The 24,228-nt window shown below is 37.7% G+C and overlaps 1 protein-coding gene across 1 annotated transcript in view; it reads right to left on the bottom strand.

The window, feature by feature from the left end:
* The window catches only part of LOC124605926 (probable chitinase 10), a 195,436-nt gene that overhangs the window by 36,495 nt on the left and 134,713 nt on the right, over nt 1-24,228 (bottom strand). Inside the window, exons 28-32 of the mRNA XM_047137883.1 lie at nt 21,403-21,676; nt 18,312-18,445; nt 17,994-18,205; nt 11,398-11,533; nt 4,681-4,823 (exon numbers count right to left, since the gene is read on the bottom strand). Coding sequence (XP_046993839.1) covers nt 4,681-4,823; nt 11,398-11,533; nt 17,994-18,205; nt 18,312-18,445; nt 21,403-21,676 — 899 coding nt within the window. The remainder of the gene's footprint in view (nt 1-4,680; nt 4,824-11,397; nt 11,534-17,993; nt 18,206-18,311; nt 18,446-21,402; nt 21,677-24,228) is intronic.

Genomic DNA, 24,228 nt, shown 5'->3' with positions numbered 1-24,228 from the left:
ATTTCTCATAATATCGCATAAAAAGCACAACTTTTAATTAACAGAATATTTGCACTTCACATACTAGATGTCATTTTGATTTCTGTACTTTATTGTGTGAGAGACTGGTTATCCTCATTTCCACAATAAAATAAATAAATAAAACCATCTGTTGTATTGTGTTAGAGGGCAGTTATAAATCTTGGGTGGAAAAATGTACATGTTGATCGAGAAATTACAGTTAAGGCCAAAATGTTTTCAGAGAGTCTATGAAATAATAAAGTGCAAAACTGCTTCAACACATTAAGAACACAGATTGATAATGAATGGAGTTAGTGTTATCTGTATTATAGTCATTGTAGTGAGTGCTTTCACTGTGTTGTTTCTTCCTTTCTGGTTTGAAAGATAAACCTACAGAATCTGAATGTTTATTCTAGGAAGAATGAACCAATAAGGAGAAAAAAATAAATCACACATGTCATAGCTGTATATAAATACACACATGCTCTACTTTCATAGTAAGTAAGGAGAAGTATTCTTTAAAGAATGTGAAAATGGAACCTATGTGTTTGATGAGACAGTGCTGTTTCCTATACAATACATAAAGCTGTGCAATAGCAAGAAAAACACTTTTTAAAACAACAAACAAAAATACCTTCTAGATCCCAATGAAATCTCACAAAATAGAGACAGAACTGCTCATATCAACACAAGTTGCGCTGAAGTTTGTTTTTCAGAAATGTGAGACTGATATCCGCATTTAATGCTTATTCACATTAGTGTTGGTTAATATTTTGAAAAAAATGATTTTTGTAGTAAGCCTTAGTAACTATCATTACAGTATATTGATAATAGTAACTATCTCCTGAACAGTGGTGGATAAAACAGTAAATTAATTTAAAATTAAACAAGAGACAATTTTTGTAGGAAAATTTTACATTATTTTATCCCTATAATATGTTAATTTGTTATTAGAAAAAGGCTTTCCAAAAATACCAACAACAGTTACTTTCTCTTTATGAAGTCTATTAAAAGAATATTGTGCAGTGAAATGGGGAATGGAATCTTAAAGAGATTATAGTTGACTCATGCTCTCCGTTACTAATTTTTGAGATGGTGACACAATCTAAAAATGAAAACAGTCTTTATTAAAGTGATACTAAGTAATTGTTCAATTAAACTGCCATGTTTATATATTTATCTATGTATTAGAAGATGAAAAAATACATAATAAACAAAACTGTTAGCTTTTGTTACTGTATTCCAGAAGGGCTACAGCAGATTGTACAGCAACTCATACATTAACACATAGTTATTTTGAAGAACTTGCTGGATTGCTGTTCCCATTGCAATACACAATGGCATGCAATAGGAAGAGGGGACATTTTTATAAAACGAGAACCAAAGATACCTTTTAGATCCTAATATCACCTCACAAAACAGACACAGAACTACCCATATACTTTACAGTTTCTCTCCAGTGCAAAGAAAATGAACACTGAGGTGATTGTTCACTTTATCTTCAAAGTACTGACTAGTTAAGTGCAAATGTAGTTCAGCAATCTAATTCCATTCTTTTCCCCAACAGATAAATGAAACTGCATTTTCAAGAAAATTTACGTGACACCAATAAAATAAATTCTATTTCTTATTTACCAAGTCTAGACAATGCAGAGTTATTAACTATTATTTGATTATAGCAGGATGTAAGTACTAATGGGGGAAGAAAGAAAAAAAGAAAGAAATGAGTCACAACTGAAGACTACTGGAATAGTATTACATTAGTGTGTGAAATATACACTGCAAGGAAAAAATTTAGTACACAATGTTGATTTTGATCCAATGATGGCATGTGCCACCTTGGGCGATAGTAGATGTACTGATAATGTTTCGACATCATCCACCATAGCACAGAGGCATAGCAGTCAGAATGCCATCTGTGTCAATGCTTTAATAGGGAATACTCACAGCCAGAAGGTTCACTGTTGTGGAAACATGAGAAGCAAGCAAGCAACCATGCCTTGGAGATAAACTCATGCTTCCTACAGCAAACTGAGCGAGTTTGAAAGGGTCAAATTGTGGCAGCAAACTGAGTGAGTTTGAAAGGGGTCAAACTGGAGCCTTCTGAGTGGCAAGGTTGTCCTTTCAGAGAGCTACCACAAAAGTTGGACGTGCTGCATCAGCTCCCCAACAATGCTGGTATCAGTGGTCATGTGAGCATTCTCACACCTGTAGATGAGATTCTGGGCATCCATGCAGCACAGATGCCCACCAGGATCATCATATTATAAGGGCAGCAGTGGCTGATCATACAGTTACAACAGAATTGATAAGAGGCCTTGTGAGCCCAGACGTGTCAAAACAAACTGTCTTTCACTCATGCCACACCACTGACATGCACAGCTCAACTGGTCACATCAGACGACCACATGGAAGATGGAATGACACACAGTGGTCTTCATCAATGAAAGCAGATCCTGCCTGCATGCAAGTGATGGTTATTTGAATGCACAATGTAGACCCAGTGAAAGTTGTCTCATACAGTGCATTCATGTAAGACACAATGGACCCCCACAAGGCTTTATGGTCTGGAATGCAATAAAGTATAAATCTTGTTCACATTTAATGTTCCTGGAGGGGATGCTAACCAGTGCAGAATGTTGTTAGACCTGTTCTTTTGCCATTCTTGCAACTGGAAGATGATGTGTTGTTCCAACAGTATAGTGCTTGTCCACAGACTGCCATGCTGTGCAAGATGTGCAGCAACTTCCTTGGCCAGTAAAATCTCCAGACTTGTCTTCAACAAGCACCTGTTGGATACGATAGGGTGAGAAGTGAATTGTGCGACTCGCCAACCAACAACTCTTATAGAACTATGTGAAAACGCCGATCAGGCATGATGTAACATATCCCAGGACAGTATTTGCCATCTGTGTGATGAACTAGATGTCAGAGTCAGTGCCTGCATTGCCACTTGTGGAGGCTACACCACATACTAATACGGGTGTTTCAACATGGGTTGATACCTGGCACCTCAGAACTACTTGTGACATTTATCTGCAACTATAATCATTTCATGCACTCCATATGCACTGTTGCAAAAATAAACCTTGAGTGAACTAGAAACCTCTAAAATGGTGTACTCCCTGGCAGTGTATATAACTGTATAAATCATGTTTAGTTCTACATCAACAGATACTTAGTCACTTCATACTTCCTTATTCTGGCCAAAAACTACTTCAAGACACAAGTCATATTAGTCTCTTAACTGTCTACTATTGTGTAATTTACCAGGTGTACCGGTATGAAATGAGCATTAAGGTACAAATGTGTCAACAGGGAACATTTGTTGTGAACGAGCCTTAATTTTTTTGTTTGGTTTGTATGACATCTGTCAAAGATATTTAGTATACATCAAGTCATGGAACAAACAACATCATATGTTTTCATCGTGTTAACAATGTCGAATTTTGTACCAGAAAGTGATGATTTGCGGAAAGTATTAATTTTTTGTTTTCATTTGAAAAAAAAAAAGTGCTGCAGAGTCGCATTGAATGCTTGTCGAGGCATATGGTGATCATGCTCTATCAGACGCAATATGCACAAGATGATTTTGATGTAAGAAATGAAGAACGTGGAAGACCACCAAAAAAGTTCAAAGATGCCGAATTGCATGCAATATTGGATGAGTATGACACTTTGAGTCAGAAGCAAATGGCAGCAATGCTAAACGTTGCACAAAAAACAATTTCTGACCTTTTGAAAGCTGTGGGAAAGATCCAAAAGTGTGGAAAATGGGTACCACATGAATTGACTGAAAGACAGATGGAAAACCGAAAAACCATTTGTCAAATTTTGCTTTAAAGACATGAAAGAAAATCAATTTTGCATTGAATTGTTACTGGTGATGAAAAATGGATTTATTTTAAGAATCCTAAACGGGAAAAATCATGGGTTAACCCAGGACAATGATCAACATCTACTGCAAAACCAGATTGATTTGGCAAGAAGACAATGCTCTGTGTTTGGTGGGATCAGAAAGGTGTGGTGTATCATGAGCTTCTAAAACCCGATGAAACTGTGAATACTAATCACTACTGACAACAAATGATCAATTTGAACTATGCATTGATCGAAAAAAGACCAGAATGTGCCAGAAGACATGGCAAAGTAATTTTTTTTACATGACAATGCACCTGCACACAAAGCAAAACTGGTTCAGGATACAATCAAAACACTTGGCTGGGAGCTGCTACCCCACCCGCCGTATTCACCAGATTTGGCCCCTTCTGACTACCATTCGTTTTCATCAATGGGACACACATTGGCTGAGGAATACTTCAATTCCTACGAAGAAGTCGAAAATTGGGTGTCTGATTGGTTTGCTTCAAAAGACGAACATTTCTATTGGCATGGTGTCCACAGATTGCCAGAAAGGTGGTCAAAATGTATAGAAAGAAATGGTCAGTACTTTGAATAAAATGTTTTTACTTTTCAGTTCAAAATTAGTGTTTTATTTTCAAAAAAAAAAAAAAAAAAAAAAAAAAAAAAGAGAGAGAGAGAGAGAGAGAGAGAGAGAAAGAAAAGAAAAAACAGAAAAAAAATGCTCATTTTATACCGGTACACCTGGTAAAAGCTTTTATCATTTTCCTACTTTGATACAATTAAACAGAATTATTAATAACTTTTATGAATTCTTACAGCATTGAATGTGACATCAACATCTTCTGGATGTGTGTACATTGGAGCCACATGGCCAGTTATCTTATCCCACTGTCCATGGAAATCATATGTCATCACTGCAATCCAGTCTAGATTCTGGGAAAGTGTTGGAACATCATAACCTGCAATCATTAACAGATATAATTAATATTCTCTCCATAGAAATTGTTCTCACAGAAGTGATTTGATACCAGTAAGAAAGACATAAACAAAAGCATAAAATTATGAGTCAGAATCATTATACAGTACTTTCATCCAGCATATAAAATTTTAGTATTGCTGATAGTCACATATAAAAGCTTTTGGAAGTATTACTTCCTTCGTTTGGAAGGTACAGACTAGGCAAGATTAAAATGGAAGGGTAGCCACTCTGACCCCAGGATGAGAGGTATGCAACTGTTGTGAGCATGAGAAAGACAAAGATTTTTATTTTGTGTTGTTTTGTACATGTTTTTGGCAGTACCATGCTAATATTTTGCCTGTAAGTACTGGCCAGAAGTTGTTCTCATAACTATATACATTTCTTAAGTGAAATTTCCTTTTGATCTATTAATTTTTAGTCACTATTGTTTCTACCATAATGATATAAACTTCGTAGTGACCTCACAATAATTGAATAGTGTACAAAAAAATCGAAGTCCATTATTGAAATTCCTACTGCCCGTTGTCCTGTCAAAAACTGTGAGAAATAAAGTACAGGTTTTGTCTCAACAGCATAAACTAATATTTCTGCACAGACCTGTCTGATAATTGATTCTGAATTACTGAAATGTTAATTGTTGTTAAACCATTATGATAGTTATTCTGAAATAACACTTCATTTTCCCTATGCTTCATAAATACTTTTATTTTCAGATCATTTGTTTTTCATTTTATGAATTGATTTCTACGAGTATGGCACTTTAGATGTTCCTGGCTTATCTGTTGAATATGTGGCTCTTGGGATTGTATCACGTAAATCCCACAACATTTCTTCAAGGCAGCTGCTCCACATTCTCAGATTGATTCTGCTTGTAAGTAACAACTGCTGGTGACAACAGTGCAATTGTCTTTTTATGCAGGCTTTACACAAATGTCATGCAAGTGCAACTGAGTTGCTTTCAGATGGATGAGGTAACAGGTCCATACCCCACTACTGGGCATTACAACTACCCAAGGATGCCCTTTGGCCATCAAGATGCCCATGCCACATTTCAACATTTTGCTAATTTACTTTCACAAAGCTTAAGGCTGATCATGTGTCTAGTGTACCCAGATGACATAATTGTCTTTTCAAGTGTGTTGAGAGAACATGAAGAGTGATTAAGAAATGTGCTAATTCATGTTAGTAATGCTGACCTAAATTTGAAATTAGAAAAGTTTAGTTTCATGCAATCCCAAGTACACTATCTAGGCCGCATAATTCCAGCAGATGTTGTAAGACAAGACCTGCAATTCAAGAATGAAACAAATGTATTTACACCACAATGAAACTTAAAAGAACTGCATTCATTTCTAGTGTTAACAAATTACTGTCGAAATTTCATGGAGAACTATGCAGCCACCTTAAGACCTCTCAAGAAATTACTAAAGAAGGAAACTCATTTTGTTTGGTCAATGGACTGCAAGAGTACCACATTAAAACTGAAAGAAATTCTTACAACATCACCTGCTTTGGCTTATCCAAATGTTGTGCTAGTACTGTCACTGTCAGCTGCATTTTGAGTCAAATACAAGAGGGTGAAGAATAACCATTTGGTTATGCATTACATCCTCTGAATCAAGCTGAGTAAAACTAGAGTGCCATAGAAAAGAAACTTCTGGAACTTGTTTCTGGCACTCACTACTTTCAGTGTGACCTATATGGACAACAGTTCACAACAATTACAGGTCATGCAGCTTTACAATGGATTCTGAGTTTAAAAGATCCCAGCAGCAGACTTGCGAGACGGGCCTTAAAATTTGTTAAATATGACTACATGATCAAATTACAAGACTGGCAAGTTAAATCAGAAAGCAAATGCCTTGAGAATGAAAATTAAGATCTTGCTAGTAGTTGATGTCTTATTGAGGAACTAAAAAAGGCACAAGAGTCCAATCCTGAGTGTAAGAATTTGGCTGCCTCACCAGCTTTTATTATAAGGGATGGCATTTAGTGAGTATTTAAGAAAACAATTCTTGCAGAACAGATAGTAGTTCCAAAGGTTACTGGCAGGTGGTGTATACTGTAACATTGTTATGACAGCTTACTTGCATGCCGTAATGGCAAAAGTCCCATGCAAGTGTGCATCACACACTGTTAATAGCGGACACAACAAAACAAAGATGGAGAAGATTATATTCAAACTGTCTCCCTTGTGATAAGAGAGGGCAAGGATGAAGATCAAATATAGTTCTTCAAACTTTGCTTGAGGCAGCAGGACCTTTGGAAATCACAGCCCTTGATATCGTGGGACTGTTTCCCATAATGGACCAAAATCCCAGATATATTTTATCTGCCACTGACAAGTTTTCTCACTTTCTTATTATGATAATCACTGAAGATATGCCAGCTGAGACAATTGTGAAAGCATTTGTAACTCAAGGTAATGTCATTTGAGAGTACAGAGACCATTGGAACAGATCAAGAGACAAACATCATGTTCATTCTTATGGTACATGTATGTCAGCTACTTAAAAAAAAAAAAAAAATGGTGAGCTATGCCATTTCACTCTAACAGTAATGGCAGGGTTGAACACATTCATAAAGCTATAATTAAGATGTTGTCTTCTTATGTGAACAATCCTCACCAAGACTGGGATCTTATATTGTCATTTGTGATTTTGTCATACAATGACAGGGTACGTGAAATAACAGGTTTAAGTCCCTATGAGGTTGTTTACGGTTACAAAGTGCCTTCCCCTTTTGAGGTAGAGAAGTTGTCATATGAAGTAAATTCAAATGAAGTGTAGAACCTGGTTAAAATATTGAATTTATTTGAAAGGGAGTTCAGCAGAACAATGCAACTGCAACACAAAAGCAACAGTTCTGTAGCTGAAAGAATGCTAGGCTGCTGCTGTACCAAGAAGGAGATTATTTGATCTTATGACTAGCCACCATCAAACTGGGCAGAAAAAAAGAAATTTACATACTGTCATGAATAGTTCTCCTCTGCCAGTCTTTTCACCTCAGAGTAATACTTGCAACCTACATCCTCAATTATTTGCTGGATGTATTTCAATCTCTGTCTTCTACAGTTTTTACCCTCTATAGCTCCCTCTAGTACCAAGGAAGTTAGTACCTGATGTCTTAGCACATTTCCTGTCATTCTGTCCCTCCTTCCTGTCTTCTGCAGAGAACCTCCCCATTACTTATCTTATCAGTCCGCCTTCTTTTCAAAGCATAGTAGTGTTATATCCTGGACCTAAATTTCAGTTTTCTGCCCAACTATAAGAACTCTGAAACCACTATCAAACCATCACCAAACAGCCCAATGAATATCACGTGAACAACTCGTTGAGCTAGTGCTGACCTCTCGTCGTGATTCCAAGAACTTTTCAAACCACCCTCATAGTAGAATGTGCACAGCCACAGCAGCTGATTACATGCCTTGGCCAGTTCCAGTAGACTGTACCAACGTGAAGTGCACAAGTTAATGGCAAATTTTATTTTTCCACTGGCATGATTCGTAATTTTTCAACCTCACCTAGAAATGTTTTCTTTAATTAGAACTATTGTTTTGTATTTGTCTTATGAAATGCTTATTTTTGTGACTGTTCCAAACAATAGTCTTTTATCACTGCCCTTATATGTTCATTTGATATTTCATTGTCATGATTTATTTTTACAATCTTTCCATTCAGTTTAACTGAACTGAATTACCTTGCTTTTGCAATCATATAAATTTGAGCTGTAGGATTCATCATTCAGTTGTTTATCATACGATTTATTATTTGTTTATGAGATGCATTAATTCAATGACAAGTATCCATGGTTTGTGGTTGGAATTTTATGCTTTTGTTAGTTAAATCTATTTAATTTCATTCATAGTTCTGCTCGATGTTCAGAAAGATTTAATCAAGGGAGATGGCTTGGTGCCTTCTGCACATTAATATAGATTCAGTTTTGAACTTTTCTTTGGTCTATTAAATAGTTACAATGTTACTTAGATGATGTAAGCTGTGGTACTAATAAACTTGAAATAAATTTTACTTATAACGTTTCCATCCTTCTTGATTAATTGTGAACTAACAGTTGTGTTTCAAAACTCTATTCAGTGATTTCAATCTACCCTTTTTCAGGCTGGCAACAAATTGGTGCTACCCCGGGGGTTTCCTTGACATTGTAAGGACGTTGAACACTGCGTGCTCACATAGTCTTAAAAAACTGAATGCAGTCTGACGAGATGGCCTTCAATGTCATGTGGCCTTTATTCTATTACAAATCACACTGGGTCCATTACCTCCTCTAATAATGCTAGAATTCAATCATTCACTTCATTTATTGACCTTAAAAACTGATCTGTAAATATGTATTGATTATTTTTACATTATATCCTAATCCTTGTCATATGAGTGTTTCAGTTACTTGCACTCGTTAAAACCATACATGAAACCAGCTTTGGTTACCTTTGTAATACTGGCACCATTACAGTCCTATGCTGTCACCATACTGTGATGCAACAATTATACTCACACTCCAAGACTTGAAATGTTAAATGGAATTAGAATATTTTACCCCAGTGTGATTGTCGAATTCAACCATGGAGAATTCTTACAGGGAGAGAGAAGAAGATATACGTACATTGTGCCTACAGGCCCCAGATGTGAGAAATGTTTATTATTTAAATTTTACAAAGGGACTGCCTTTTTGTCATTTACCTTTCTGCTAAAACAACAACAATCGAACAGCTCAAGCTGCAATAGGCTGTATTGTCAGCAAAGCTGTCCTGCCAATCAGATCACATTGCAGGATCACCTGACTTGTGAGAGTGAAGGCTCTTGGAGCTGCGGCCGAAAAACGTCTTCCTCTTCCGTTCTAAGCTGCCACCAACAGCAGACATTAAGTGGCTTAGTTTCATTAAGTGGCTTAGTTTCTTTACCTTGGCATTTTCTTCTCCTCAGAGATGGGTCTGGGGCTATTGGAACCTTCTCTCAACCGCCTGGCAATTCTCATCATGTGATGCCTATGAGCAATAAACTAATATGGTTTCTTTTTCTAAACACGAGTATCATATATTAAGTACAAGCTCACAACACTTTCCAATCCTGACTACTTTCCCAAGTGGGTGTACAGCTTTTCTGCATGCACAGTTGTGCTGTTGTATGTGCACCACAGTGTAGGATTGAAATGGCATGGCAACTGGAAATGTATACCCAAAAGTTGAAGTATGTGGAATTGTATTACTCTTGTAAGCAAAAGTCAAAATTGTACTCCAATTCACCATGAAATTCTGGCTTTATATGGACAAACTGCAGTGTTGCTTGCAGCCATGGTGAAATGGTGCCAACATTCTAACCAAGGCTGCACATAAGATGCTGATCAGAAGGAAGGGAAGATCTTGCACCTTATGATTTCCATCTTTTTGGCAATCTGAAAGAACATGGGGAGGATTTTCTAATGATGAGAACATTCACACAATGGTTCTCAAACAGCTCCTTGACCAATGAGAGGATTTCTATTCTCAAGGAACCAAATAGTTCATAGAACATTCTGACAGTTGTTATCAGAGACTTGGTGACTATGCTGAAAAATGTTGTTATGTAACTGGGTCAGTTACAAGTGTAGTGCAGTATCCAATAAAAGTTACTTGACCTGTCATAATAAAGTGTAACTTAATTTCTGGGGTCCCTTTATAAAATCAGTACTCCTGTTAGTCTTATATGGCGTAGATCCCACACACTCGAGGAGTGAGGAGGATGGATAGCCTTGTCTGCTCTCATGCTCTTTATAGGTAGGTCCCTCTCAGCCTTGGGTCTGAGTGACTTACCCTTCATTTTTACCTTCCCCAACCTATCTCTCTCTCCTCTCTGAGGAAGGAACTATTACTTCCAAAAGCTAAGAAGAGTGCCTCTTTTACTTTTACATGTGTCTATTGGCAGTCCTACACATTTCACATCCTGAATGTAAGTAATGGCCAGCAATTCTGTCTTACAATTTATTAGTTTTCTTGATTGAATTTGCTTCAGGATATAAGTTACTAGTTGCGAGTTCCACAAGACTAACTATGTATGAGGACTGAAAGGGGAGAAAAAATATTGCAGGGTTGGTGTATTGGATCAATCATGAACTGCAACATATTCCTTAAAACACTGTTACATTAAATTTACTGACTATGGAAAGAATAAGCAATGTGTATGAGTTAAAAGCAACTGAACCTAGTAGAAATATTACTTTCAATATCATGCAGCACCATAGAAGAGGTTAAATCATTCCAGAATTAATTATGTTTTCACTTAATAGTGGAATATGCCTTGATTTCAAGTTTTGTTGGTGCATTAAATGCAATATTATACTTAAAAAATCAGTCTGTGCTTGAATCCTGTAGATAAAAGATCTATATTAATGAGCCCCACATGCATATTTTGGAAATTGGAATTCTGGGTTAGAAGGCACTCATTAACCATTTTTAGAATGTTACTGCTTTGAATCAGTAACTTCACTGTCTTGCGCATAGTTTTAAAAGCCCGTTTCGATGCTAAAGTTGTTAATATTTTGAGGATTTAACGACACATTACCAGCATCAACAACAGCCTTGCTAGGAGAAACAGCAGCTGTCAACAGCAATCCCTTTGGGTTGAATGCTGCCCTCAGTTCTCTCACAAAAGCAGCAAAGGCTTCTTTGTCTGAATCCGGTCCTTTCTTGCAGTCTACCTATTAAATGAAATTCACCATAATTAGGCAGTTCTGTGAACTACATTTGAATTATTTATATTATACAATACAGCCGCTAAAAGAAATTTGACAGTAAAATCTTTTTTTACATTGTAATTTATAGCTACTATGTTACAATGTATTAGTGTTTTGTAATAATCAAAATGCACCAAGATAAGTATCAATTGGTCAATGTAACACAGGAATATCTAATACAATAAAGACACCAAATTCTAAATTCAACTGAAATAATATTTTGGTTGCAGTATTCCATCAAATACCACAGTTACATATTCATTACAATAATGGAAATTTCTGGATGAAGCAATACATAAAATAAAGGAACGGCAACTTCTCACACACAGCGGGTTGATGCACAGAGCACAGACAACAACATTCACTCTGGCTTTCAGACAACAGCTCTTTTTCTAGCAAAAGTACACAAATTTACACACACACTTGACACAGACATCTCAATGCACATTCCTATGGCTATGACGATTAATTATACTCAATTATTGAAAGTAGTTGCCTGAGCTGATGGTGAGGAGGGGCTAGGGAAGGATACAAGGAATGAGTAGTGGGAAAGAGCAGGTCTTTGGACAGGTGACTGTGCAGCTACACAACAAAATGAAACAAGCACAGAGGGTTTATCAAAAAGAGAGAGAGAGAGAGAGAGAGAGAGAGAGAGAGAGAGAGAGAGAGAGAGAGAGAGAGAATGCCTGCATGGGGGAGAGGGGGAGAGGAAGAGTGGAGAGTGGCGAGAGAAATCAGTGAATGGTCTGGATGGAGAACTAGTGGTGTGGATAGACGAGATAAGGGAAAACAGTTTAGCAGAGATTTGGGCAAGGGGACTGTGAGAGCACAAGATATGTTGGAGAGACAACTCCAATCTGCATAGTTCAGAGAAACTTGTGCTGGAAGGGAGTATCCAAATGGCTTGTGTAGTCATTTGTATTATGGTATGCAGCATGTTGAGTGACTGGATGATCAAGTTTGTGGTTTGCCACAGTCTGGTCCTGGCCATAAATGTCAGTACGCAGTTGGTTACTTGTCATGCCTGAGTAGAATGTTGTACAGTAATGGCAGCATTTGTGATACATAACGTGGCTGCTTTCAGATATGGCCCTGCCTTTTATTGGGTAGGAAATGCCTGTGATTGGACTGCAAGAGGTGGTGGCTTACAGAATGGGACACATTTTGAAAGTGGGCTGACTGCAAGGGAATAAATAGGGTGCAGAATGGGGAATAGGATTAAAATAGGGATGGACAATGATATTCTGTAGGTTGGGTAGGTGGCAGAACACTACTTTTCGAAAGTGGGTAGGATTCTGGGTAGGATATCTCTCATCTCAGGACACAATGAGAGTATTCCCTGGTGGAGGATGTCGAGCTTTTCAAAGCAATGGTGATAGTGAGTGATCAGAGGAGTGCTGATCAGTGATTGGTTAACAAGTTTACTGGTGTCAGAGGAGCAGATGGCATGGGAGATTTGTTTATGGATGATCTGAATGGATACTGTCTGCCAGTAAAGGCTCTGGTAATGTTATCAACATATCTTGAAAATTCCTGTTTTTGACTGCAGATGTGGCATTCATGGATGGTGAGGCCATAAGGAAGATATTTTTTTGACATAGAACAGGAGACAGCTGTCAAATTGGAGACACTGTCATAGGTTGGTATGCCTGATACAGACATATTTATGGAGCCATCTGAGAAATGGAGATCAACATCAAAGAATGTGTTTCAATGAGTTGAGTTGTCTGTCCATGTGAAAAGCACCAACCTCCAACAGTACCTCTGCTTTGATAGCTGTCCCTCTTTCCACATCAAAAAATCTCTTCTTATCAGCCTCACCATCTGTGGATGCTGCATCTCTCGTGGTAAGCAGGAGTTGTTGATACACACCAATAACCTTACCAAAACCTTTACTGACAAACAGTATCCCATCCCACTCATCCATAAACAAATCTGCCATGCCATCTGCTTCTCTGATACCAGTAAACTTGTTTACTATTAACTGATGAGCACTCCCAGAGTACAGTTCTGCTTCCCACTCAACCTACAGAACATCCCTGCCCATCCCTATTTCAATCCTACTCCCCATCCTGTACCTCATAGGTCATTTCATTGTGGTCAACCCACATGCAAGACCTGTTCCATAAACAAACCCACCACCTCCTACCCCAGTCCAGTTACAGGCATTTTTTACCCAATAAAGAGCAGGCTACATTTGAAAGCAACCATGTTATGTATCACCTATGCTGCAATTACTGTACAGCATTCTATGTGGGCATGACAAGTAACCAACTGTGTACTCGCACAAATGGCCATCACCATACTGTGGCAAACTGCAAACTTCACTGTCCAGTTCCCAAACATGCTGTGCATCACAAAAAAAGACTTCAACAGCTGCTTTGTTATGTGGGTCATTTGGATACTCCCTTCCTGCACAAGTACCTCTGAACTACGCAGATGGGAACTCTCTATTCAATATATACTGCATTCTCACAACCCCCTTGGCCTAAGCCTCTGCTAAACTGTTCCCACTGCCTAACCTTAACTTTTCCCTTCTCTCTTCTGTCCATATCACTCCTTCTTGATCCAGATCATGCATTGCCCTTCTCCATTCACACTTCCACTCCCCCCCCCCCCCCCCCCCCTCCTCTCCCTCCCCAACATGCTGACGTTCTCTCTTGTCCTTTTCAACTCCTCTCCCTTTCTCCTTCCTCATCCTCATCTTTCTCTGCACCCCCCCCCCCCCCTTTGCCCTTAATCAGCCCCTCCTTGCATTCTTCTCTATAACCCCCCCCCCTCCCTTGCCCTTAATCAGCTCAGGCAACTGCTTTCAATAACCGAGTATCAATAATTAGTCTTGCCGTGACCACGGGAGTGTGCATTTGGGTGTCTGCGTGGTTGTATGTGGGAATGTGTTTGTTTTGCCAGAAAAAACACTAGTGCTTGAAAGCTAGTATGGAGTGCTGTTTTCTGTTATGTGTTCCTGTGATTCAAACATCAGTCTGATATGTGTCTGTGGCTGAATTTCCTATATTTTATGTATAGTTCCATATTCCTTATTCTGTGACAAGTTTCATAAAAGTAGGCCAATTAAGTGAGCAGTGGGCACACAGTTTACTACAGACAAGTTCTTGTGTTTTAGTAGAGGGTAAAAATGGTAATACTTCTGTGCAGTCCCACAGAAAATTGCAGATCATCAAATAATCTTTGCACAAAATTAATGTAAGGCTGATTGATGTCCTCAATTGCTAAATATCATTAACTGAACATATTTGGTCAGAACATAAAGCTGCAGTATATTGACTGTGCAGATCACCAAATAATTTCTAGACACAATTAATGCAAGGGTGCTTAATGTCCTTAATTTCTAAATATCATGAAACAAATTTAAGATCACCACAGCAGTATGTAGTATACACTAAACTATGAGCAATTTGATGTAGTGTGAAAATTTGGTCTATGTAAGTATTAAACAGCAGACAGGCACTTACAAAAAGAAAAATATCAAGGCAGTAAGAAATTATACTACAAAAACTTTGTCTGCTCTTGATAAATTCACAAAATGAGAGATAGTTTGGCCAACAAGTACCCTCAGAATGGATACTATTAGTATGGGTCACAAAAACACACAAAAATATGATAATGCTGCTAGCTTACATAACAAAAGGCCCCTATTTGAGAAAGGAAACAGAGAATAATTGACGGCATATGAATGGTGTAATAATTGAGTTTTCACTGATACTGACCCATCAGATAGATTATATTTAGTCAGTCAGATTCATATTAGGTAGATGGTACACTGTGTTACATGATTTTCCATTTTTTGCTTTTCTGTTTTTTAACAGAGGGGGCACTGAGTCACAGGCAGACACAATGAAAAACAATGCTGGAAATGTTGAGCTTTTGGACTACGTCCTTCATTAGAAGTAGAAAACAGGCACACAATCACAACACACACAAACATGGCCTCTGGTGTCTCCTGACACTAAGGCCATACTGCAACTGCATCTGCAGTTGACAGAATAGAAGACATGTATAGTACTGGAGTGGGAGCAGGGAATGGGATAGACAGGTGAAGGGCAAGGAGTAAAGAACGTTGAGGTCAGCGGGCTTATGGGAAAGAATGATATGTTGCAGGGAGTGTTCCCACCTGCACAATTCATAAAAGCTGGTGTTGGTAGGAAGAATCAAGATGGCACAGGCTGTTAAGAATTCAGCGGTGATCATTTATGCAGACAGACAGATTGCAAATTATCATGTCCAAATAGACTAAAGCTCAGTGGCTGCAGCTAAGTTTGTAGACCACATGATTGCTTTCACTGGTGACCCTATTCTGCCTTTGATGAGGTAGGCGATGTCTGTGACAGGACTGGAGAAGATGATAGTGTGAAGATGTTTGGTATAGTTCTTGCATCTAGGTCTATTGCAGGAACATTAGCCATTAGCAAGGGGTTGACAGCAGTATGAAATAGGGATGGACAAGGATACTGTGTAGGTTGGTTACATGACAGAAAACCACTGTGGGAGGTCTGGGCACAATACATCTACATCCACATCAGCACTCTGCAAGTCATGTCATGGTGTGTGGCAGAGGGTACTTCTGGTATCACTCACTCATCCCCCCTTCGCTGTTCCACTTGTGAATGGCACATGGGAAAAATGTCAGTAGGCCTCTCTGTATCAGCTCTAATTTCTCTAATTTTCTCATCACGGCCATTTTGCAAGATGTATATGGCAGGTCATGGTGTGTGGCAGAGGGTACTTCTGGTACCACTAACTCATCCCCCCTTCACTGTTCCACCTGTGAATGGCACATGGGAAAAAGTCAGTAGTCTTCTCTGTATCAGCTCTAATTTCTCGAATTTTCTCATCACAGTCATTTTGCAAGATGTATGTGGCAGAAAGTACTATCTTGAAATTTCAGCAGTAAACCTCTTCATGATGCTCCAAACCTCTATTGTAGTGCCTGCCACTGGAGTTCATTGAGTATATCTGTAAAGCTCTCATGCCAGCTAAATGATCCCATGACAAAATGTACCACTCTTCAGGGGAACTTCTCTACCTGTACTATCAGTCCTACCTGGTAAGGTCCCAGACTGATGAACAATACACAAGAATTGGTCAAACAAGTGTCTTGTAAACCAATTATTTTGTGGGTGATTTACATTTTCTTAAAATTCTTCCTGTGAATCTCAGTCTGTCATCTCCTTTTCCTATTGCCTGCTTTATGTGGTCACTCTGGATAGTTACTCTTAAATATGTTATGGTAGCAATTTGTCATCAATAGTGTTGTTTTACAGTAGTGGATTTCTTTTCCTATGTATGTGCAATATGTTACTTTTATTTACATACAGGGTCAACTGCCAGAACCTGCATTACTCATATGTTCCCTTTATGTCATTCTGCAAATTGATATTGTCTTCTGGCATTGCTACTTTCTTATAGACAACCACATAATCTGCAGACATCCTTAAAGAGCTTCCGACACTTTCTACAAGGTAGTTTATATACACTGTAAATAGTGGGGAGGGTATTTCTCAATTCAAGCCACTCTATACTTTCCATATCATGGTTTTCTAAAAATACTCTCCACTAATAGAATAGCAGAATGGAAAGCTTAGGTGTTATAATGCTAGCTGACTCCATAGGTAGGGTCTGTTTCACCTAGGCCTTGGGTAACAGCAGAGTCCAGACAATTGTGAGGAGTAGAGGACTGGGTTAGATACAGTTGTGGTGACAGAATTACAAAGGAGAATTGCGTTGCTTTCATTGCACGAATCAGAAATAGTTCTGCAAGGGAAATTGATCATGCAAATGATGCTGTAAATATATCTAGAGACATTATAGATGTAAAGTGTTTCTCATGTGAATCACAAGGCCACATAACACACTACTGTCAAAAAATAAAAGGGAATGCATATGATGTGTAATAAGGACAAGAGAATTCATGAACTTTTGTCAAAATTGTGAAAAAGAAATGCCTCACAGATCAAGAATGGTGTGCACAAATGTCAGAAAAGTGGGCAAGTAGCTACAGGTGGTAGATCATGTTCTACAGAAGCAATTAAGTGTCATAAGGCTGAGATACCATGCCATTATTACTACATATGTAAGATGCAGTTTTCAAAAAGGATACGGAAGTGGCTGTTGAGCTAGAAAGTGGCAAGATTATGCAGTAGGCATTGTCACTATACGTAAGCCTACAGTAAGATTCATAGACTACGCAATCAAAAATTGTCCTTCCTTATGAACACAGGGGTACTGCTGTGTCTACTGGAAAGGTACAAGAAGCAGAAATCACTCAAAATCACTCAATTAAGTAAACTGTGCAGTGACTTTGTCAGTATCTCCACTTACAAATGTTTTATTTTAAGTGTCCCAGAAGTTAACCTTACAATTAACTGTGTGAAGAAAGAAAAAAATTTAAATGTTAAATACCAACCTGCCAACACTTTGGATATTCCCAATCTAGATCAAGACCATCAAAGTTATTTTGTTCAATAAAATCTATTACATCTTCTATAAACCTCCTTCTGGCACCAGGATTATTCACCAACCGACTGTACTTGTCTCCAGCAGAGTCATTCCATCCCCCAATAGCTACAAGCACTTTGATGCCTTTTTTCTTATATTCTGTGACCTTCTCATAGAATTCTGAAACATGAAATATACGTGATTTTCATATCTGGGTTTGCACCTTAAGTCCAAATAAACCAAGAATGTGTTGCATGCAGTACAATAACATAAGCCAAATAGTTACTGTTGTCATAGTCTGCCCATGTATCATGTGGTTTTATGGTCAGTCGATCTCCATTCAGTACTGCAAACCCATAAACTATATGGGTGCAGAGATCAGGATCTATTTCATTTGGAAGGTACTTGCCAACACCTTGCCTGAAAGGAAGAAGAATAACATCACAATGCAATTTTGTACACAGTAATGCAGACTACAAACATTGCATAAAATAACATGACAGAGTGTATGGACACTATTTCATGATAAGGAAAGACTGTTATTATCAGAAACTATGAAAATGAACTTGATGCTGCTGTTAGCACAGGTCATCAGTGGGATGTTTTCTGAAATGATCACCTAACAAAATTTTTGTCTTTGCTCCTACATACAGTTTAGGGCTGAATAATAGCAGCTGCTCACCACTACCAAACTGGAACATATGGACCATAGATGGCAAAGACACTAAGGAAATGGTCATGAATATTTGTCTTCTGTGTCTTGTGGTTTCAAAGCTCAGGCAAGAAACATATAGTAACCAAGTAGCACATGAAAGCAATCCAAGTAACACAAGTATGGCTTTATTCTTAAACCTATGAACAATAAAGGAATTAAGCCTCTCATGAATCCACATATAACAACACAAAACAACAGATGTGAGCAGTACAACTGGCAGAACACAGAGAGAGGCAGTCAGCGCTGCTCCACAGATTTATACACATGAATTGCCGGCAGATGTCGTGGCAGAAAACCGTGCCATGCACACGTCTCCCATAGGCAGCCTCCAGTGGCCGGACCCTGCTGATACAGTTGGCAGCTGATTCAAGCACACACACACAGCAACACTACACTCAGTGCACTCACATTCACATATATTAGTTGGAGGATACAGCAAAAGAAGAATGAAATCATCTAGAAGTTCTTCCTATTCCTCTAACCCTTCTTGTGCTTTCTTCTCCCATTGTACACTCTATTTCTCAACCTTTTTAAGTTTAAATTGTTTACAACCAAAACATGTGACTCCCTCTAATATCATCTTATCTATGAGCCACTGGCTGTCTGCAGTTCTTTGTTATTACTCCTTCATTGGAATCTCATCTTTTGTATTCCAATTTTACTTCCTTCTTCATTTGTAAACCTCATCCCACTGACAACATATTTCTGAATGGGTTCTCTCTTTCTTCGTAGTGTTTAATGTTTTCATTTATGTTCTTATCTTGCACTTTTCTCCCACAAGAGTAATCCAAAAACAAGGGAATCTAATGTATTTTTCTGCTGTTCCTGTCTGCCACATTTCATTACCAGTTACTTGAAATTATTTGGAAAAGACGTAACTGCTGAAACATATTAGTTAATGGTAGCATAGAAGGGTACCTCCAAATATGCAACCTAGCAATAACAAGAAGAATATTTATGTAAAATTTCAAATCTGAAGAAATGACATTAATCTTGAGTGATGCAGTCCTATTATACAAGTTTTGAAAACTATGAAAACTGTCAAAATGGGGTTATAAATAGAGGACAGAAACTGCACCTTTAACTGTCCAGTGCAAGTAGAATTTCAGTTTTTGACAGGAAAGGTATGAAAACATAATTATTTACCCAATGGTATTTCTCAAGAAAATATCAAAGAGACAATGAGCAAAGCTGTATAAATTCCACTGAAAATACAGAACTTTCTTAAAATAATTTCCTATGATTGTTCATGGTGAGTAAAATCTGTTGCAGCTGCAATTTGGATAAAAGCATGTATACTAACCACATTTCACAACCCTAATCCCATCTCCAGGTTCTACTGTAACAGTTAATCAAGACTAAGTAGGACAATAAACAAAATTAATTATCAGTAGAAAGGCTGTTAAGGCTGTAAATCATCAGTAGAACATACCCTAATTGTGTACAACAAAACTACAGCAGACCACGTAGAAAAATTACAGATTTATCCAGTAGTATGAGAGAACTGCATATGTGAAGCATGAAAAAGGTAAGTTTGACTGGTAAGACTCAAGATGATGGAAAAATATAACCCAGAAACCCATTACAAATGACTTGAGAAGTGGCATAGTCCTGAGAAAGCCAACATCAGCATAGAAATGCCTTTGCAAACAATCAAGCACTTGCCCGTGAAAGGCAAAGGTCCCGAGTTCGAGTCTCGGTCGGGTACACGGTTCTAATCTGCCAGGAAGTTTCATATCAGCGCACACTCCGCTGCAAAGTGAAAATCTCATTCTGGAATCAAAATGCCAATTGTTGACCTGCAAAAAGTAACTTGAATAAGTGCTTAGGTGGCCATATTTGACCCATGTAACTAACTGCAGTGAGCAGCTCAAGGAGATGCCCCAGTGTACACATGCCATAGGGGAGCTACAGCATGAACTAATACCAAAGGAAGGCAAAGAATACTGAGTAAATTCAGTTGCTAAAATCCATGTTCCACCCTGACACTGTCTCATAAAGCAACCTAATATAGATATTGCTTAAAACTGTATTGCTAAAAGAATATCAGGAGCCGAGTATTAAGTTTCTAGCAAAACTTAAAACCACTTTCAGGGGCATCAATAAATTTATGGTGGAGTCTCAGAGAAGGCTATTCCCCAGCATACGGGAATGAAAATCTACAACTAAAAGCCAAGAATATCCTGAGTATGAACCTAGAGTCACTGAAAAAAAAAAAAAAAAGCTACATGATACTTTGCTTCAGTGATACTATTACTCAAGTTGAAGATTTCGTGATGATGGAGTGTATATTTGAGCAGGATGTAGTTTATCAACTGTCTTGTTACGTAAATATGTAAACACATTTTTTCACAAAAAGTTAAATTAATTTTTAAATACTACTCCATCTTATTAAGTATAGTTTTATATCAGAGAAATTATATGAACCATATTTTGATATGTCTCCTATACTCTAATCAAATTATATATGTTATGAGATGAATAAATCACAATGCACCCCTGAGCTCCAACTTATCTACTCATTTATTTGCTAATTATACATCCAACCAACAAAATTTCCAGGTATAGCTGTCCATAGTCTTGAGTTTCTGTCATGTTTCTTATTGTTCATATAAAATTCAGTTATTTTATTAATTATGAAATAAACAATGTGTTTTCTTACCTATACCATGCCCAATTTGTGAAATAGCAGACCACCTTAAATTCTCCTTGAGGAAGAGGAGGAGGAGATGATGATGTCCCTGGATGGGCAGGTCTGTTTGTAGTTGTAATAGCCGGTGATACAGACGTAACTTCACCACCTGAGTCTTGTGTACTATGATGACCACCGTCAGTTATTTCAGTGCTAGAAATAGATGTTGATGACATCCACTCTTCAGTTGACATTGTTGGTTGCCCTCCGCCAGGTGTGCTCCATGTGGGAGGCATTTCTGTAGCTGTGGATTGTAATCAGTTAATAAATTTATCCTATGGAGGTGGGTTTCTTTGCTTTAAGAGACTAAAAATTCTAGAACATTACCACATCAATTATAAAATGGGGACAGCAGAGATATACAGCACATCAAATTGCCATGTTTTTTTGTTAATAGGATCAATTCTGTGGTACCACACCTATGTTGTGAACAAGTCACTCTACTAACCATTTAATTACCCTTCAGTATTTCATCAAGTGTGACATGTTTGAAGCACCATTCCCTTTTCAACATCAGTGATGAAACAATACTGCATATGTAGCAAAACATGAATTTTACAGGAGACATTAAAAACTTTGTAGAATACATTATATGTTTCATAAGGACATAAACTTTGCATTGTTGCACTACAATGATATTCTGGGTTGTAACAGAAAGTGAAACAAAGAAGATACTCGTTAGAAAGCTTAATTGCGGCGTATATGTGGAATTGTCTCAGTATTTTCAGAAGAGGAATGTTATTTACTTGGTATTTGTTTCTCAGTCTCCAGTATGGCTTACTGCTTCTACATTGTTTTTGGTGCTGAAAAAACAGCACCAACATCGCTTTTGAAAGACTTCACAGAAACAACTTCAAATACACAGATGGTTCATATAGGTGTTATAATGTCTGTAGATTTCTTCAAGAAAAAACTACTGAACAAAGAACCACACTGCACTGTCACTCCTGAAACAGTTAAGTCCAAGATGATCATTTGCAAGGAATGTTGTTATAATAGCAATTACAATCCGTAGGAACAATGGTTTTAAGTTGTTGGAAATGATCCCATCTCGCTTTCTTGATTTTCCGTCTTTCTTTGTTCAGTTTCGTAAAGTAAACGTTTTCGGAAATTTTTTTCGGACATCTTGGTATTTCTTGCCACACTTACTTGATTTTTTTCTGTCACTGCTTAGATCACCACAAAATTCTTGGCCTCGACTTTCAATATCCTTGCTTCGGTCAACTTCAAATAAGTTATCTGAATTGTCTGGTAAGAAATCAAGACCATCATGTAGCAATAAATGTGAAGAAGTACTGTCATCTCCAGTGACAACTGTGACTGCTGTATCATTTTGAGCATTCTTGGATGCAGTCAGTAAGGTTTCTAGACAAGAAATGTTTGTGCATCAACTTAATAATACCAAAGACCAATGTTACTATGGCTCTTGTCTGTTGTTTGTTCTGGATTTATGTGAGGACCTATAATCAAGTGGGTATTCAAAACATCTTTAGCAAAAAGGACTGAAGTGCACAATAAGTGAAGTGTGGTGTTAAAATAAAACAATTTTCTTACCACTATCAATCACTCCCAAGAAGAATTCTCCACTTTCATATGCTAAGTTCAGCTGAGCAACAATTTCTTCCTTAGTAAAGAGATCGTCTTGTAAAACGCTGCCATTTTCATGAACTGAAGGGAGAACCAAAGAACCACTTTTGAACATTGGAAGACAAGTAGTAATCAATAACAATGTGTTGTGGCTGTGTGCACTTTTGAATTTATGCGGAATTGTTTCCTACATCCACAAAAATCTAGTTATGCAGTATTTCATTCTTTTGCACTTATGTGGTATTTCCACCTATTTTTCCGCTGTGTCACAAACGCGGTATTGTTTCAGTTTCTTTTATTTACAGATAATTAAAAAAATTCATATTCTGGTGGTAAGAGTAGATGTGCTGAGAGTCAAGGATATCAGCTGACTGAAAAATGCAAAATCGATAATTTGCCAGTTATGCAGTATTCTTTCTTGAATGAGGATATACATAACGTGATGATTAGAGCCATTTCCTGTTCTTCTAAGTGTTATGAAATAAGACATAAATCATAGGATAATGTATAACAGACAGCCTGTCATACCTCCACACAGCATTTATTAGTCATGCTGCCAAACATTTACACACATTAGCTCTCTGTTCAGTTTCAATAACTAAGGCAAATATTGTCATAAGTGTCCAGTTGCTTGCAACATATTCTGTTTGTGTGGTATATATAGTGACATATTCAAAAATATGTACTGCTCCTACCTAAGTGGTTAGCACACTGGACTCGCATTCGGGAGGACGACGGTTCAATCCAGTCTCCAGCCATCCTGATTTAGGTTTTCCGTGATTTCCCTAAATCGTTTCAGGCAAATGCCGGGTGGTTCATTTGAAAGGGCATGGCCGATTTCCTTCTCCCTCCTTCCCTAACCCGAGCTTGCGCTCCGTCTCTAATGACCTCGTTGTCGATGGGACGTTAAACACTAACCACCACCACCACCACCTACCTAAGTGGCTGGACAACTTGATAGAGTATTAAACTTGTATTCAACAGCTCAGACAGATCACTTCCTTCATATATATTGTTGTTTATTTTTATTATTTTCATTCAAAATGGAAACAAATATGTGGTTATGCATACGAAAAAAGAAATAAAATACTGAATTGAGAACAACTCCTTTTTTATTCAAAAATACAGATGACATATGCTCTATCTAGCAATTAATTCACATGAAGGTGATCTTATTTTTAATACTACTTTTATTTTATACAAATTAAA

Source organism: Schistocerca americana, chromosome 3, assembly GCF_021461395.2.
Source record: "Schistocerca americana isolate TAMUIC-IGC-003095 chromosome 3, iqSchAmer2.1, whole genome shotgun sequence".
Classification (NCBI taxonomy): Eukaryota; Metazoa; Arthropoda; class Insecta; order Orthoptera; family Acrididae; genus Schistocerca; species Schistocerca americana.
The sequence above is the reverse complement of the archived record's forward strand: the minus strand, read 5'-3'. Positions and strand labels throughout refer to the sequence as shown.